Source organism: Mauremys reevesii, linkage group 7 (assembly GCF_016161935.1).
Source record: "Mauremys reevesii isolate NIE-2019 linkage group 7, ASM1616193v1, whole genome shotgun sequence".
NCBI lineage: Eukaryota > Metazoa > Chordata > Testudines > Geoemydidae > Mauremys > Mauremys reevesii.
The window spans coordinates 117,256,788-117,273,663 of NC_052629.1; the positions used below are offsets into that span (position 1 = coordinate 117,256,788).

At 43.6% G+C, this 16,876-nt stretch overlaps 1 protein-coding gene across 9 annotated transcripts in view; it reads right to left on the reverse strand.

Moving 5' to 3' along the window:
• Positions 1–16,876, reverse strand: part of MITF (melanocyte inducing transcription factor) — a 186,017-nt gene that overhangs the window by 101,472 nt on the left and 67,669 nt on the right. For 4 of the 9 annotated variants that reach the window (XM_039481341.1, XM_039481340.1, XM_039481336.1 and 1 more), the window contains exon 2: positions 8,270–8,506. The exons of the other annotated variants lie outside the window; for them this stretch is intronic. In XM_039481341.1, the coding sequence (XP_039337275.1) occupies positions 8,270–8,412 (143 nt within the window). In that variant the 5' untranslated portion in view covers positions 8,413–8,506. The remainder of the gene's footprint in view (positions 1–8,269; positions 8,507–16,876) is intronic. 9 annotated transcript variants of the gene reach the window in all.

Sequence of the window (16,876 nt, forward strand, 5' to 3'; positions counted from 1 at the left end):
GGAGAGGACTGGAGATAAGGGGCCACAGGACAGAGTAGAGTGAGGGAGGGAGACTGGGAACCTGGTGGGGTGAGATCAGGACTCAGTGGACAAGTAGACATGAGTAGAGACTGAGATTAATTAGGTGAAGACAATGGGACTGGGACAAGGAGACTGTGGTGCAGTAGAGCACAGACTTGTGACAGAAGAATCTGTGCCTATCAGAGCACAGGCAAAGTATCTCATTCCCCTCTAGTGCTAGTCCACACAGCAATAGTAGCTTGTCATCCTCTATCAGTTACTTCATTAGCTCAAGCAGCAGAAGTCTCAGTTTTGGATCTAAAGGGTCCATTCTACTAAGGATGTCATAAGATGCCAGATAATGGTATCTGTTTTTTCAGGGTTATTTTTTTTTTTAAAGCTAGGAAATTAGTCAAAAAACTACATTAAAAGAAAATTACAGTTGCAAACTTAAGCTTACAAACGTTATGAAATGCAAAAATGACAATTTATCCCCATTGCACATATGTAGTATGATACAATCTTTAATTACATGATCATATTTTTTTTCCCCCACAGGGCACCTGTCTCATTATGTGCACAGAATGGACACCGCTCACTGAATTAACATCTATTCAGTATTTTGTCTTCTCACTGCTCAGTGAGAGTGACCACAGGCCTTACTTACTGCACCCTATTCAAACCGGGCTCTGAAGACAGAACTATTAGTTTCCTCATCGAATTTTCTATAGTGCTCATCGCTATGGTATCTGAGTGCTTCACAAACATTAATGAGCCTAGTCTCACAATACTCCTGTGAGATGAGTGAGTGGTAGTATCTCCATCTTACAAATGGGATTTTAGGCAAAGAAAGATTAAAGTCAAAAGTATTCACTAATTTTGGGTGCCGATTTTGAGCGACCTATGACCCAATTTGGCAATTAATTCGTCTTTGACTATTAGCGGTAAATATGCCCAATGGCTTGTGACGAGATGTTAGATGGGGTGGGATCTGAGTTACTACAGAGAATTCTTTCCTGGGTGTCTGGCTGGTGAGTCTTGCCCACATGCTCAGGGTTTAGCTGATCGCCATATTTGGGGTCAGGAAGGAATTTTCCTCCAGGGCAGATTGGCAGAGGCCCTGGGGGTTTTTCGCCTTCCTGTGCAGCATGCGGCATGGGTCACTTGCTGGAAGATTCTCTGCACCTTGAAGTCTTTAAACCATGATTTGAGGACTTCAATGGCTCAGACACAGGTTTGTTACAGGAGTGGGGGGGTGAGATTCTGTGGCCTGCAATATGCAGGAGGTCAGACTAGATGATCCTAATGGTCCCTTCTGACCTTAAAGTCTATCAGTCTATGATTTTTCAGAGTACGTAGTTTATAGCACATTATATGTTCAAAGCACAGCTCCCACCAACTTCAACTACAATTGCTAACACTCAGCACTGCTGCAAATCAGACCCTAGAGAACCAAATCAGGCCCCTAGAAAGTGAGGAACACTCAATTAGTGACCACCTGTGAAAAGTCTGCCTTGAGTGACTTGGCTAGCATCACAAAGGTACTCTGTGGCAGAGGCGGGGAGGGAAGCCATTTCATTCAGCTAACATAACCATGAAACCATCCTCTCTTCCTGCAATCCTCTGCGCCTTTCTCACTATGCCCCTTTCAATTGCTGCAACAAATGAGGCAGAGATCCTTACAGACAAAAGTTTCCTTCACTGCACAACCCTAATTCACCCCAAGGCAGGACAATCCTGAACACCGAATGAGGCAGAGGGCCTGTGGAAAAAATAGTATGTAATCATGTAATTGAAGACTGCACAGGCCATCATAATTCTTCTGCACGCTCACTGCACCATCTTCAAAGGTTCAGATCTCAGGTCAAACAAAGCTACCCGTATATACTTGTTCATAAGCCGAATTTTTTTAGTAAAAAAGGGAAGCACCAGAGAAGGGAGTCGGCTTATGAACAGGTATAGAGAGGGAGAGGTGGGACACAGCTCTCCCCCCCCCCAACAGAGGGAGCAAGGAGAGGCAGCACAGCCCGAAGGGAAGACATGGGGACAGAGTCTCCGCTTCTGGCCACGCTGCTCTCCCCCCAGCCTCCGAACCAGCTGCAGTTCCGGGGCTGACAGGCTGCAGCCATGCTGCTCGGCGCCGCCCTCCAGAGCAGGCTGTGGCCACGGCACCTGGCCCGCCAGGGCACACTGCGGCCGTGCCACCCGGCCCGGCCCAGCCCTCTGGAACATGCTGCAGCCATGCCGCCTGGTCTGGCCCACCTAGGGTGACCAGATAGCAAGTGTGAAAAATCGGGATGGGAGCGGGGGGGGGGGGTAAATAGGTGCCTATATAAGACAAAGCCCCAAATATCAGGACTGTCCCTATAAAATCAGGACATCTAGTCACCCGAGGCCAGCTGGAGCAGGCTGCAGCCACTCTGTCCAGCCTGCCGGAGCAGCTCCAGCCAGGCAAGAGACATCCTCCCCTGGCCCTCCCCAGATAAGGTGGGAAGGGATGGGATGGGGAGCGTGAGGGTCCCAGGCGAGGGGTGGGGTCATGTGGGGGGTGGTCACAGAGGTTACTCCCCTGACTCCCAGATTCTCCCCCCCAAAAAATTCCCCCACCAGTTGCTGTCTCGCCCTGTCAGGGTAAGCAGCTAGCACGCCGGGACACTTTGTTTACTTAGGTTTACCTCCGTGCCTGCTGCCTGCGGACACTCGAGGTAAACAAACCATCTCGGCCCACCAGCAGCTTATCCTGATGGCCTGGGAGCCAAAGTTCGCCGACCCCTGAATTATAGGGTCGGCTTATGAACAGGTTATAAAAATTTTCCATTCCATCTTGGGGGGTGGGGCGGGTTGGCTTATAAACGAACCAGCTTATGATCGAGTATATACGATAAATTCCCTCCAGAAGGAGGAAAGGATTGCTCCTTGAGGATGGCTATTTCCATGCCAAAAGGACACCTTTCAAGATGAAGCAGTTTTGCCTGTAGAACTGTTCAAAACATGGTCCTTTCATTTAAATGGCTCAGCTGTTCCAAAAGAACTCATCTTCAGGCAGAGACCAAGCACTAAAAATTTCTGCCCCTAAATTTACAAGTTGCATACAAGTTATGAGTGACTGCAGCAGCATTCCATTTTTTTTAGTCACTCTGAATCACCAAAACCTGGTTAGCAGGTGATGACACAATGTTCAATTATTTTGACTAATTTTTAAGTCTTACCAGAAAATATAAGCACATCATCAGAAAGATCATAATAAGTCAAAATTGCCTGGCTTGTTGCATGGTCCTTTCCATCAATAGGAAATACTAAAAGGGAGGTACCACAGTCTTTCGGAGCATAAATAATCAAATTCTGAGTGACATTTCAAAGCATTCTTAAAATGAGCCTAGCTAATGGCTTCGGAAACTGTCTTTGAAGAATTAGTTTCACTCTTGCTAGAATAAAATTGACATTCAGGAATTTGAGAAAAGTTCCATTCATGATATGAGCCACATAAAATTGCTACTGGATATTTCTTGCTGCACTTGTTAATGAAGAGATCAGCAAGCAAAAAAGTTACAGACGGCAGCCATCAAGTCCCGCTACACCCCCACTCCACCCAGCACAATAACCACTCCATTTTCTTTTGTCTCTCTGGAACAGATCCCATAAATTCAAACACAAGAGAGACTTCAAGTACGAATTACCTTCTTTAGATACCACATAATGGTGGACTTTTAATAGGTCCATCAATAGAGACCGCAACAGAATTACAGAGACTCAAATTTCTTAGTGATCTCTGTCACAACTAGGCCCAGTCCCTACCTGGAGGGTCTCAAGTCTGTTGCAAGAGGATCCACATGCTTCCAAGTCAACTGGGTCTGGGGAGAGTCTGAGCACCATTCTCAGCGCTGGTATGTAAGGCACATTTCCAGGTTACAACCTTCTCTCTGAGCCCTTCCTTGGAATGTGGGACTCTGCAATCCAGCCACCCAGACCCTGGAACCACAACCTCAGACCTCCCCAGCTGCTTACACACACTCCTCCAGAGATCTACACTTTAATCTAATCCCTTCAGGGACAACATGGCAGGAAAGTTGGAAACACAGGCTTAGCAAAGTAATTTCTTAACCAGTCTCTTTACTGGTAAGCAGCACTGGAGGGTTACTTGATCTGCATCTGCAGATATAGGAAAATCGTGCATCTTCTATTTGCAATGTTCATGAGAGCAGTGCAGAGCTCTGCAGGCTCCGGATGAGGATGTTTGGAACACTGGTGCACCACACTTTACATCAACACAAGCACTCCTGGTGAATACACGTAGCACCAATGCAAGCAGCCAAACATTCACACTGTTGAGTGATATACAAACTTTGGCAGGCATATACCCACCAATGCCACTTGTGTTGACCAAAGTTTGTAACACAGACATGGCCAAAAATAATTCTGTTCATATGGAACAAAGTAGCACACTGTAGGTGCCTCCAACGACTGCTAAAAAAGGGATAGCAAGAGCCATTGTCTGCAACATTCATGAGCATTAAAATAAAAAGTTGTTGAAGTGCAGCATGTTTCAAGTACAACAGGAATAATGGCTCACTATTTTGCTAACGATACACAAATTAGGTCACTTGGAGTTTTCTTCTAATTGTACCATGTTAATACAATTACGAACTTTGTAGCGCAAATCCAACACGATTCACGGTGTCAAGATATTACGTCAATGAATATGGGTTACAGGAAAGAGTCTCATATGCCTGCATAGGCAGAGGGTGCCACAAGGGGAAGAAAACCTTAGCCAACCTCAAAGCATCATCACCCCGCTGTAGACATGTACATTGTAGGTCTAGCCTACAGACAGACACATATTTCTCACCAGCAAGGTGAGATCAGAACAAAAAAAGATTGTAGCATGCATTCACAGAGCACCAGCTAAGGGTGTCACGAACATGGAAAACCCTAGAACAAAACCATTCAACTCAAGTCAGAATTGTTACTCTTATATTAAAGCATTATTGCAGTTCAACAGTTTCTTCAGTATATCAGATGCTACCAACCTGAGTTTAAGTTACAAACTAATGCTACCTTATTAGATTTTCCTGTTTCTACTGTCGCAGTAACCGATTTCATGACCACTGTACGTCCACACTCACTACCCTTCAGCTTTAACAGGGCACGGTGGCAAGGTATTTTCCCCATACATTGGATCATTTCCCCTAGCAACCTTATCACTTATTTATCCTTTGAAAGCTCTAAAGTGCAATCTTTTTCCTTCCTGACATTTCTTTCCATTTCCACATGTACGGTGGTTTGTTGCTTTACTGTTTGGCTTAGAGAGAGACACACACACACACCCAGGGCACTCAACAATTACGAGCTTTACAAAGACATAAAACACAGTCAGGTCACATTCTAGGCCTACTAAGCTTGACGTTTTCTTTTAATTAAATTAAAAAGTAAGTACCATAAAGAGAGCTAATGCGGCACTGGCAATAGTTTTTCTGTAGGCCACATCTAGAGTAACATTCAAATGCATGCTCCAGTAGCACATCAAGAGATGAAGCAGTGTCAGCAGCGCAAGGGATAAGATTTTTACACTGGCTGTATAATCAAGAAACTCCTTCCTGTTATAGAGCAATTAAGCTTTCATCTAAACAGTTATTTTAACCATGGAAACATTATTAGCTGTTTTTCAGTACATATTACAAAGGTCCAGCTCTTAGAAGCCACACAGACTCTGCTTAGTTATGCTTATTGCTTCAGAGGGAAAATAATGAAGCCTTTATTAACAAGAAAGAAAAATTCCATGTAGTTAAGCTGCCGCTTCTAATTCGGTTGGCAAATTTTCCTTTATTGTATCATGGCAACATGGTTAAAGCAAGTCACTATGGTTGGAGTTCTTCCCCTCCCCTGATGGAGGCACACAGCGGGTGGCAGCAAAAGCAAAGGTGTATAGTGGGGTTGGCTGCACATTTGGGGCAAGTCACCAACTGAATGATTCCAGATGGGCTCAAGGTAAATACAGTGGGGTCCACCTTTGCTTAGAGTGTGCTGCTAAGTGCAGTGCATGCAGTAGCCAGCTTGCAGCTTCGCCATACCCATTGCCTGCTAGCTAACAGATCACACCCCCACTCGGGGCTGAGGAACAGCAACCAGTACAGAAGCCAGACCCACTCCTGATGCTCTCCTGGGCGCAAAGTAAACACTGTGCTTTGTTGCTTGCATAGGGGTTGCTTTAAAAAAAAAATGAGCTTGAGTTTTTTCTCTTAGGCTCAGCAGATGGGACTGTAGGGGGAAGAGATGAAGCTTCTTGGAAAACCGGTGTGTGAGGTAGACACAGGAGACTCCCATTCCAGTGCACTAGGGAAGGAGTCCCTCTCTTCAGGGGTTGTTTGTTTTTGTCGCATCTCTCCTCCTGCCCCCACAACACCAGATCTGGATCTTTGGCCGTTAAGACACGTGCACATGCTCACCTGAGAGTTGGTGATGCCGTTTGGAGCCCTACAGCTTTGGGGTATATTTACTAGTATTAGTATAGACATTTAATTTGCCCACTGGCCAAATATTCTCAGTACCCGGTAGAATTCATGTTGGGGGACAGGATTTCTGTTTTCAATGACCTTAAAATCTGAAGTTCTACTTGACATGTCAACGTTTTCCCACTATCATCGTTACATATTTGTACAGCTATAGCACCTAGGAAACCTAGTGATGGTTCAGGGCTCCATTGTGGTCAGTGCTCTACAGACAAAAGATGATCCGTATGATGTAGAGCTTTCAGTCTAAAATAAGAAGACAAGTTTTCACATGGTGTAAGCTGGCATTGGTTGATTTACCACAGTGGAACTACACCAGTAGAGAATTTCACCCAACATCTGAAGTGGACTGGAGCAAATACTGCTATACACTCCAATGGCATTAACAGATTGGAAAATACAGAAGCGAAGAAATAGTTTTTGCTTTGTGCTGTTTGGAACACAAAAAAGGCCATGCACTTCATGGCTTGTGGAGTGAAGAGTTAATCATTATTAGTTGAGGTTTACATTTCAGACCACTAGCGACAGACCATTATAAAAAAAAAACACAACTCTGTCTAAGATGCTGAGACATTTGCCTTCTTATTTACAGTGCAAGTTCTATTTGTCTTTGCAGCGTTTCTTCTATTGCTCGTCCAGATTCAAACGGAAACTAGTTACGTCAAAACAGTTCACCCTGAATGATACAGAGTTTCTAATGAGGTACTTCCCAAGAAAAACTACACTCACCCTTTCTAACAATTACTCACCTATGATAAAAATAAACAGGGATTGTAGTATCTTCAATTTTCTCATCAATCACTATGTAGCTTCAGTTAGAAACGTGCTGAGGCAGTTGAGATGTTATTAGAAAACCACCAAGGAAACGTTATATGTTTTCCTGACATAGCTGCTCCTATTTATGGTGTAAAGTGAAGTTATCCATTTTTCCCCCCACAGAGATGCAACAGCTAAGTAACATGGCGGAAGCCATAATTTGGGTCTTATTGCTGGAGTATATTTTACTAAATTTTGCTTTTAGGCCTTGTCAACAAAAAGTAAAAAAATCTCATTTATTACAGATATGAGAGAGAAATGCATGTGAGTGTTTAAATGTGTGATGACAACCATCTTGTGGTGTTAAAGGTGAAAAAAGTTTAAAGAAATATGTGATTACTAGTTGCTTTTGGTTTTTAAAATTGATGCCAGCAAACTAGGACTGATGAAGTACATTCAAGTATCTATTAGTATTTTGCTACCTGTCACTGACAGATAATCCCTATTATAATGTTCCTGCTCAAAAATAACACTAAACTGAAAATAGATTATTTATATGTGATAAAGTCACATACCACTGCCAGCTTGTATGCAGCTCAGGCCTTTTATAACCTTTTTAACATGGACACAGTAATAAAACAATGCTGAAGCATGTACGATATTTAGTTACTTGCATAAGTGCACTTAAAGTTAAATACAAGAAAGATTCTGCTCTCAATTACACCAGAGAGAATTTGGAGTAGTTCTGCTGAAAGAAGTGGACTTATTTTAGATATTCTCTTACATTGGTGCGTATTTTGCCCAATACATACAGATTGGTTTCTCTTTCAGCACCAGTAGTGGTTATACTAGGATACTTGGTTGTAGAGTGGATGGGTCTGGCCATATATAACCCATGTTATGCTTGTACAAATGCAGAAGCAAGCACACACTTATGTAAACAAAGCTACACAGAAGTATTACATAAGCTGTTGGCAGCTTTGGAGCCAGTCAGTATTTATACATGCCTTATTTCTTGCTCCAAGACAAAGCTGCCCAAAAGGAGGCATGATCTAGTAGTCAGATCTTGGGACTGAAAGCTGAAAACTTCAACTTCCTTTCCTTGCACGGATACTTGTTCCCATAGTGTCCTTGGCAAGTCATTTAACATCCCCTTATCTTGTTTCTTCCCAGCTGTACCATATGGATTACAATATGTACTTGACCCAGATAGATGCTGTGAAGTTTATTGTTGGTAAAGCACTCTGAAAAGAAAAATCATTTTAAAAATATTTTGATTGTCAAAGAACAAAAAACATAACCATGATCAATCAACAGGGCATTTCAATGGACCACAACATTTTGTTGTATATCAGGAGAGCTCAGATAATAATTACTTAAAAAGCTGTATGTGGCATTGTTGCTTACATAGCATATATGCACAAATTAAGTGGCCTGCTTAAGATGCTAGTTTGTGCTAGGTAGTAGTAGTATTACTAATATTGTGTTACTAATATTTTTATTCAACAAACTAAAGCTACGCTTACAGTATGAACCTTTCAGCGGCACAGCTATACTGCTACAGTTGTGTCGCTGTAAGATCTCTCGTGTCACTGCTCTTTGCTGGCAGGAGCCAGTTCTCCTGCCAGCATAATTAAACCACCTCCAACAAGCAGTGTTAGCTATGTCAGCAGGAGAGTGTTTTTTCCACACCGCTGACTGACAAAAATTTTGCCAACAAAAGTGGTAATGTAGACAAAAGCCCAAGTGGCCTGCTATTGCTATTATGTCCGTCTCCTTCCCTTGGTGAAGCGCACTGTCACGAGAAATACCAGATTGCAGATCCCCAAATTTCAAAATTAGTCAGTTGTAAATTTGCTATTTCAACCTCCAAAAGGCAGGAGTTATTAAATAACTGTGCAGTCAGCTGTCTCTTGTTTCTCGTGATAAAGACTATGGGACACATTCATCTGGGGCTTTAATAGAAAAAGTGTTTGCGTCTAAAAGGACAAGTTACACTGAGTCAAGTTCTCTTCCTCAGAAGGACTTTTGCCTTGAGGCAATCGATAGGTAACGCTGACCGAAGAACGAGCTACATTGTGAAATGCTATCTTGATTGAGATCATTGTCATCCAATTCATCTGCTGGAAATATGAACTTCGTGGAAGAAATAGAGGAGACATGAAATTGGTCCTGCTAGTGAAGGCAGGGGGCTGGACTCGATGACCTTTCGAGGTCCCTTCCAGTTCTAGGAGATTGGTATATCTCCAATTATTACCTATTACCTTTATGAAGGTAGATGGAGAGAATGAATGGGATATGGAGGGACTGATGGAAAAAGAGACAAATATTCATAGAAAGGGGCACAGAAAGTTAAAAATGATGAGGAAGACGACAAATGAGTGAAGAAACAGTGAAGGAATGCAGGCAATAGAGAGAGAAATGGTAAACAGAAGAAGCAAGAGAGACTAGTACAAAATGCTCAGTTAAGGTGATGAAGTCTAATGGCCAGGTCATTTGGTCTGGCTGAGACCTACGCTCAGCACAGGACCTGAGGGGAGTATGTCTTTGGTGAAGGAGTAAAGGTGGCTTAGCACTACATTTCCCTCCCTCACCCTCAATCCTGGGAGCAGTAAGAGAACAGTATGGCTGCTGGTGTAAGTTAGAAGAGCCTCAGGACTGCTCTAAAATTATGTAGGCTGCAATGACACTCCACCACCACGCTCCTAAAGACTGTTCCACCAACCCAGGATTGCCAGGGTGCGAGATGCCAGCCCCCATCTGCTCCCACATGAAGAAGACAGCATAGAGCTGGTTGAGCAACAACAGGAACTCCCCTGCACAAGGAGAATTGCCAGGTGCCCACGTAGGGCAGCATTCCCGCTCCTTTGTGCGACTGGAATAGCACAAAAAGGCCAGACCAGGGGCTGAAGATCTGGCCTCAGATTCACAACTGACTCCCTGATTTGTCAAGCAGGGCATGAATAAAGCCCTTATGTTCTTATGAAGGGAGATCTTTTCTCCTGAAATGGTTCTTTATTCGATATGAACAAGATGCAGACAGGCACACTGTAACAGCTTTGGAGGGGAAAAGACGGGGGGTTGTCATAACAGCAACCATAAAGATCTGAATCAGTGTCCTAGGAGTGGCCTAAAAGGGTGGGAAAGAGGGAAGTCGTGATCATGAAAAGAGCTTTACTGAAGGAGAGAACAAATAAAGGAAGGTACTGCTGAAGGAGAGAGGGATAGGGGCTGCTGAAGGAAGGACAGACAACGAGACAGATGGAGAGGATTGTGAACTGAGGGGAGTGCTGGGTTCTGAAGAGAAAGAAGGAAGAGAGGGTACTGTGGAAGGAAATGGAGAGGGCAGGGCAGGTGCCCAAGGCTGGAAGGGGGGAGGGATAGCTCAGCTGTTTGAGCACTGGCCTGCTAAACCCAGGGTTGTGAGTTCAATCCTTGAGGGGGCCACTTAGGGATCTGGGGCAAAAATTGGTCCTGCTAGTGAAGGCAGGGGGCTGGACTCAATGACCTTTCAAGGTCCCTTCCAGTTCTAGGAGATTGGTACATCTCCAATTATTACCTTATTACCTTTAAAGTAACAAGGTTTGTTTCCAGACAGAAAAACAGGCAGTGGTTAAAGGTTAGGACACTAGGGGGAGCTCATGCCATGACCTCTGGCTTTTAGCCAAAGAGAGAGAGATGGTCTCTCTCACACCATTTATTTATCCCTGGAGTACAGGAACCAAAGGAGTGATCCCAGAAAAAGGTGTGTATGAGGCAGAGAGAAAGAAAGAAATGAGGGGGTTTGCTGATGGAAGAAAACAAAAGAAAGAAGGGAAGGGACAACTCTCCTTCATGTCGCTTCTCAATCACCTCCCACTCCTCTCCTGCCCTAGACAACATTATTATTAGCCTAGCCTCCACTTCTGCAAAGCCAACCCCTCCCCTCCTCCAGTTCTAGCAATGAAGGAGCACCAGGAGCTCACCTGTGCCAACAAACCTCCCACTGGACACCTCACATCCCTGTGTCCTTCAGCCTCTGGGTCCTCTTGCTACCCAGAAAATAGAACGGCTATTCCTAGCTCTTTTGGCCACATGTAACTAATGCATGTTATACGCAAAGAGATTTATAATTTTCAAAGACTCTTTCAGCCAGAAACTATGGCAGAACAGACTTTTCTCCATCCTCCTCCCACGCCCTAGGCTTTTGATAAGAGCAGAGCAGCAGGCGTTCCATGAAGCTGCCTTTTTTGTTTCCACTTCATAAATTGCTTCCCTATGTACCATATCCATGAAATCAAACTATATGGTAGGAATGAGCTTTCTAAATATTTATGACATGTTTTAAAAAAAAAAAAAAAAAAAAAAAGCTGCAAGAGGAATTTATGACTCACCAAGGAATTGCTAATCTACGACTGCTCTTCATAAATTATTAAATTTGTGTCATGTTTCAGAAATAATGTTAAGATTTTAAACAATTATCTTGGACCTACAGCATGCAGGCCAAAAGATCAATATCACGATGTGTCACCACAGTTACTGACAGAACAAAACAGATAAACAGCCTTCTGTTGGAGACAGAAAATATCAAGTTACCTAGAGAGCTGGATGCTACCCAGGCACTGCTTTTATAAAAAAAGAAGCTAACCTTAAACTATAATGCGGTTATTGACAAAGTATTGTTTCTGTACTCTCCATATTTATAATCCATATAGTGCACAATTAAAGGCATTCATACAGTCTTGCAAGCAGTCCTAAGAATTACAGGAGTTTATAAAATATGCAAGATTGTTTGCAGATTTCCAAGAGTGCAGCGTTATGCCCTCCCATCTCATTTACTTCTAAAAATATTTGGCACAAGAAAAGAAAATGCCTATATTGTAATTCAATCAGCAGACTGACACTAAACTCTAAAAGATATTACCTCACCCACCTTGTCTCACACAACTTCTCTGATCTAGCCTGTCTGAATTGGTGGTTTAAATTAGGCACAAAAACATAGAAACTCTCGGGCTTTTCTATGTCTCTCAATATCTTCCAGCCTTTCAAATGGGGAGATCCCACAGAATTTTAGGGACAAATTTTGCTACCAGTTACACATGTGCAACTCTATTTAAATCTACTGATGTAAGTCTATGAGGGGGCATTGGTTGAGATGTTATCCCTTTAGACAGTAGTACTTTCCTAAACACCACTGTGTGACATGTATTAAGAGATGGACATAAACCAGAAGAGCAGATCTAAATATTTGACACTCAGTATTTGAGGGAATATTCAGAGCTAGATTGAATTTGGGTCCCAATCTTTGGGAGTCTCTCCCACCCTTGAACATGCTATGTTTTGTTTTGAGTAATTAGAATGAAAACTCCTTTTTAAAATTGTATGTTATCTGACATTTTAACTGTACTGCAGATGATTTCATGGCATGGAACAACAGTTGGGCAGAAAAAGGCCTCTCTTTTGAATATGAAGAACTGTCAGGAAAGCAAGATCCTGTTGGGATCCAGGAAGTGGGTGGCCAGAAGCCCACTCACTGCTAAAGGACCTCCCCACAAGCCTAAGGGGAGGATCCACAGCCTAAGGGGATTCCAAGTGATTGCGAGGTCAGGAATGCAAGATAAAGGGCAAAATTCTGGTTTCCGTGAAGTCAGTGACAATTTTACTACTGACTTCACTGGGGCCAGGAAGGCACCCAAAGTGCTGTTTGAGGTCTTTGCAATTATACTTTAAGTTTAAATCAATTGGTAAATATGATCTATAGCAATATCATCATAAGTGAACCTGGTAGCACTTCTTGATACCAAGGAAATGGAACATCTAGAACAGGAACATAGGAATTGCTACAGCAACACAGAGTCCAGTATCCTCTCTCTGACAGCAGCCAGTACCAAATGCTTCAAAAAAAGTTCCAGAAACTCCATAGTACTGTAAACTCTTACTGTAGGTAACCCGCCTACAGAGGAAGCTTCTTCCCAGCCTTCCCCTGCACCACAATTGCATATGGGTTAGACTGGTATCTCAAGTGTGAGGTTTGCTTACTTTCTACAAAAGATATTCTATTTTAGCTCATGTAGCTGTGGCATTGTCATTATCTATTTAAATGTGTAATCCTATTAGTCTCTTGGTCACAATATCTAGTAGCAGTGAGTTCCACACATCAAAAAATATATATACTTTCACATATGGCATGATTAATCAATTTTAAAATTTGCCTTTAAATGTCATGCAGTGTCCTATTTTATGTTTTCTTGTAATAAAAAGGACAAGAGAAGCAACATTCACTATTTTATGCACATCTTATGGTCCCTCTTATTCATCTTTCTAAATCATGATCTGTTTAGAGAAGAATACAAATAAGTATTTTTGCACTCAAACAACCCACTCAAACTGAAAGTTTGTGACATTTAGAAGTTTTTGTAGCATTCTGTTGCCTAAGCAACAGATCTTCTCTTCAATTACAAGAAATGCATGTATGTTGTTTAATTTGCTGCCCTAAAAAAAAAAAAATCCAGATTCCAGAAGTACAATCACACATTTATTATGAATTATTTGCAGAGCAAGGATCAGAGCCCCATTGTGTCAAGCACTAGATACATATGTAACAGAGAGAGTCTCTGCCTCAAAAGTTGTCTTACAGCAGACAACATTCTGTATTCCTGCAGTATTTTGAAGATCTTTTTGGGAGAATCTCATCTGAGCAATTAAACTGAACTTCTGTGTACATCAGAGTCATCAAAAACTATACATACATGCCCAGAATGATCCTTATAACATAGAAGCTAATAGGAAAATTATCTTTTGCTTAAGTGACTTCAGCATCTAGTAAACAGCTATGAAGGCTGGGAAGTGCGGTCCGCAAAAACTAACTCATATTTCTGTATTTAGACATTTACACACTTTGACTAATTAGGTTTATGGGGCTACAACATCCTCTTCTGTATAACAGCACGGAAGAAACAAAACTGCCGAGGGACAAAAATGCAATAAAGAAATCCACAACACAGAGAGATATGCCATAACATCCATTGATAATCCACATGATTGAAAACCACAGCAGAAATGGCCAAAAAGCAATGATCAAAACCCCAAATGCTCAGATGTTCTGTGGTATCTATGGGTATGTCTACACTATGGGATTATTCCAATTTTACAGAAACCGTTTTTTTAAAACAGATTGTATAAAGTCGAGTGCACGTAGCCACACTAAGCACATTAATTCGGCGGTGTGCGTCCATGTACCGAGGCTAGCGTCGATTTCCAGAGCGTTGCACTGTGGGTAGCTATTCCGTAGTTCCCGCAGTCTCCCCCGCCCATTGGAATTCTGGGTTGAGATCCCAATTCATGATGGGGCAAAAACAGCGTCGCAGGTGATTCTGGGTGAATGTCGTCACTCAATCCTTCCTCCGTGAAAGCAACGGCAGACAATCATTTCACACCCTTTTTCAACTGGATTGCCCTGGCAGACGCCATAGCATGGGAACCATGGAGCCCGTTTAGCCTTTTGTCACTGTCACCGTATGTGTACTGGATGCTGCTGACAGAGGCGGTACTACAGTGCTACACAGCAGCATTAATTTGCCTTTGCAAGGTAGCAGAGACGATCCCTATTGCACCGTCTTCCATTGTAAACTGGCGATGAGATGATGGTTATCAGTCATTTTGCACCATTTGCATTTGGAAATTGGCGATGACGGTTATCAATCCTTTTGTACCGTCTGCTGCTGTCATGGGTGCTCCTGGCTGGCCTTGCTGAGGTTGGCCGGGGGCGCATGGACAAAAATGGGAATGACTCCCTGGGTCATTCCCTTCTTTATGTTTTGTCTAAAAATAGTCAGTCCTGCCTGGAATATGGGGCAAGTGTATTAGAGAACCGGAGAGCACAGCCGCTCCGTGTCAGAGCCCCAGAGATCCCGCAGAAATGATGAGCTGCATGCCATTCTAGGGGGTGCCCCTGCAACAACCCCACCCGTTGCTTCCCTCCTCCCCCAACCCTCCTGGGCTACCATGGCAGTGTCCCCCCATTTGTGTGATGAAGTAATAAGGAATGCAGGAATAAGAAACACTGACTTTTAGTGAGATAAAATGAGGGGGAGGCAGCCTCCAGCTGCTATGATAGTCCAGGCAGTACAGAATCTTTTTTCTTTAGACATGAAGGGGGGGGAGGGGGCTGATGGAGCTCAGCCTCCAGTTGCTATGATGAGGACGGTTACCAATCCTTTTGTACCATCTGCCGGGAATGACCGGGAGTCATTCCTATTTTTACCCAGGCGCCCCCGGCTGACCTCATCGAGGCCAGCCAGGAGCACTCACGGGCTGATGATGACGATGGATAGCAGTCATGTTGTACCGTCTGCCACCGGGAAGGGGATGCTGGTGTTCAGCGCTGCAGCACCCTGTCTACCAGCAGCCAGCAGTAGACATAGGGTGACACTGAAAAAAGGCGAGAAACAATTTTTTTCCCTTTTCTTTTTTTTTTGGGGGGGGGGGGAAGGGTGTAAATTGACGACATACACCCTGAAACACCCGGGAAAATGTTTTTGACCCTTCAGGCATTTGGAGCTCAGCCAAGAATGCAAATGCTTTTCGGAGACTACGGGGACTGTGGGATAGCTGGAGTCCTCAGTACCCCCTCCCTCCCTCCATGAGCGTCCATTTGATTCTTTGGCTTTCCGTTACGCTTCTCACGCAGCACTGTGCTGAGTCCCTGCTGTGGCCTCTGTCTATCATAGCCTGGAGATTTTTTCAAATGCTTTGTCATTTCGTCTTCTGTAACGGAGCTCTGATAGAACAGATCTGTCTCCCCATACAGCGATCAGATCCAGTATCTCCCGTACGGTCCATGCTGGAGCTCTTTTTGGATTTGGGACTGCATCGCCACCCGTGCTGATCAGAGCTCCACGCTGGGCAAACAGGAAATGACATTCAAAAGTTGGCGGGGCTTTTCCTGTCTACCTGGCAAGTGCATCCAAGTTCAGATTGCTTTCCAGAGCGGTCACAATGGTGCACTGTGGGATACTGCCTGGAGGCCAATACCGTCGATTTGCGGCCACACTAACCCTAATCTGACATGGCAATACCGATTTCAGCGCTACTCCTCTCGTCGGGTAGAAGTACAGAAATCAATTTAAAGAGTCCTTTATATTGATATAAAGGGCCTCATTGTGTGGATGGATGCAGGGTTAAATCGGTTTAACGCTGATAAATTCGGTTTAAACACGTAGTGTAGACCAGGCCTATATGTTGCACGGTCATTCAGCATGTGCGATAGCCACCAGCCAGGCTGAACTGCACTGAAATGCACCATCCAGAGTTCTAGCTTTCGGCTGTCTTTGGAGCCACAACGCATATTGTTTATCCACGTGCTTCTTAAAACTATGGATTTATACATTACACTTCCATAAAGTACACATACCACAGAGAGCAAATCACTGCTGTTCTAAGCAGCATTTGCAACGTGAAGAATTGGAGCACTTTTCAAGCATAACATACAGAGCACTTTGCCTGCTAAAGGCCATCATACTAGAATGTCTTGTGCATCCCATCTGTGGGAGATCTCCAGACATCTGAAAGGAGGCTGTGGTCTGTGGAAATATGGGCTCACTGGAGACTATGGCAATCCCCGCCCTCCCCCCAAT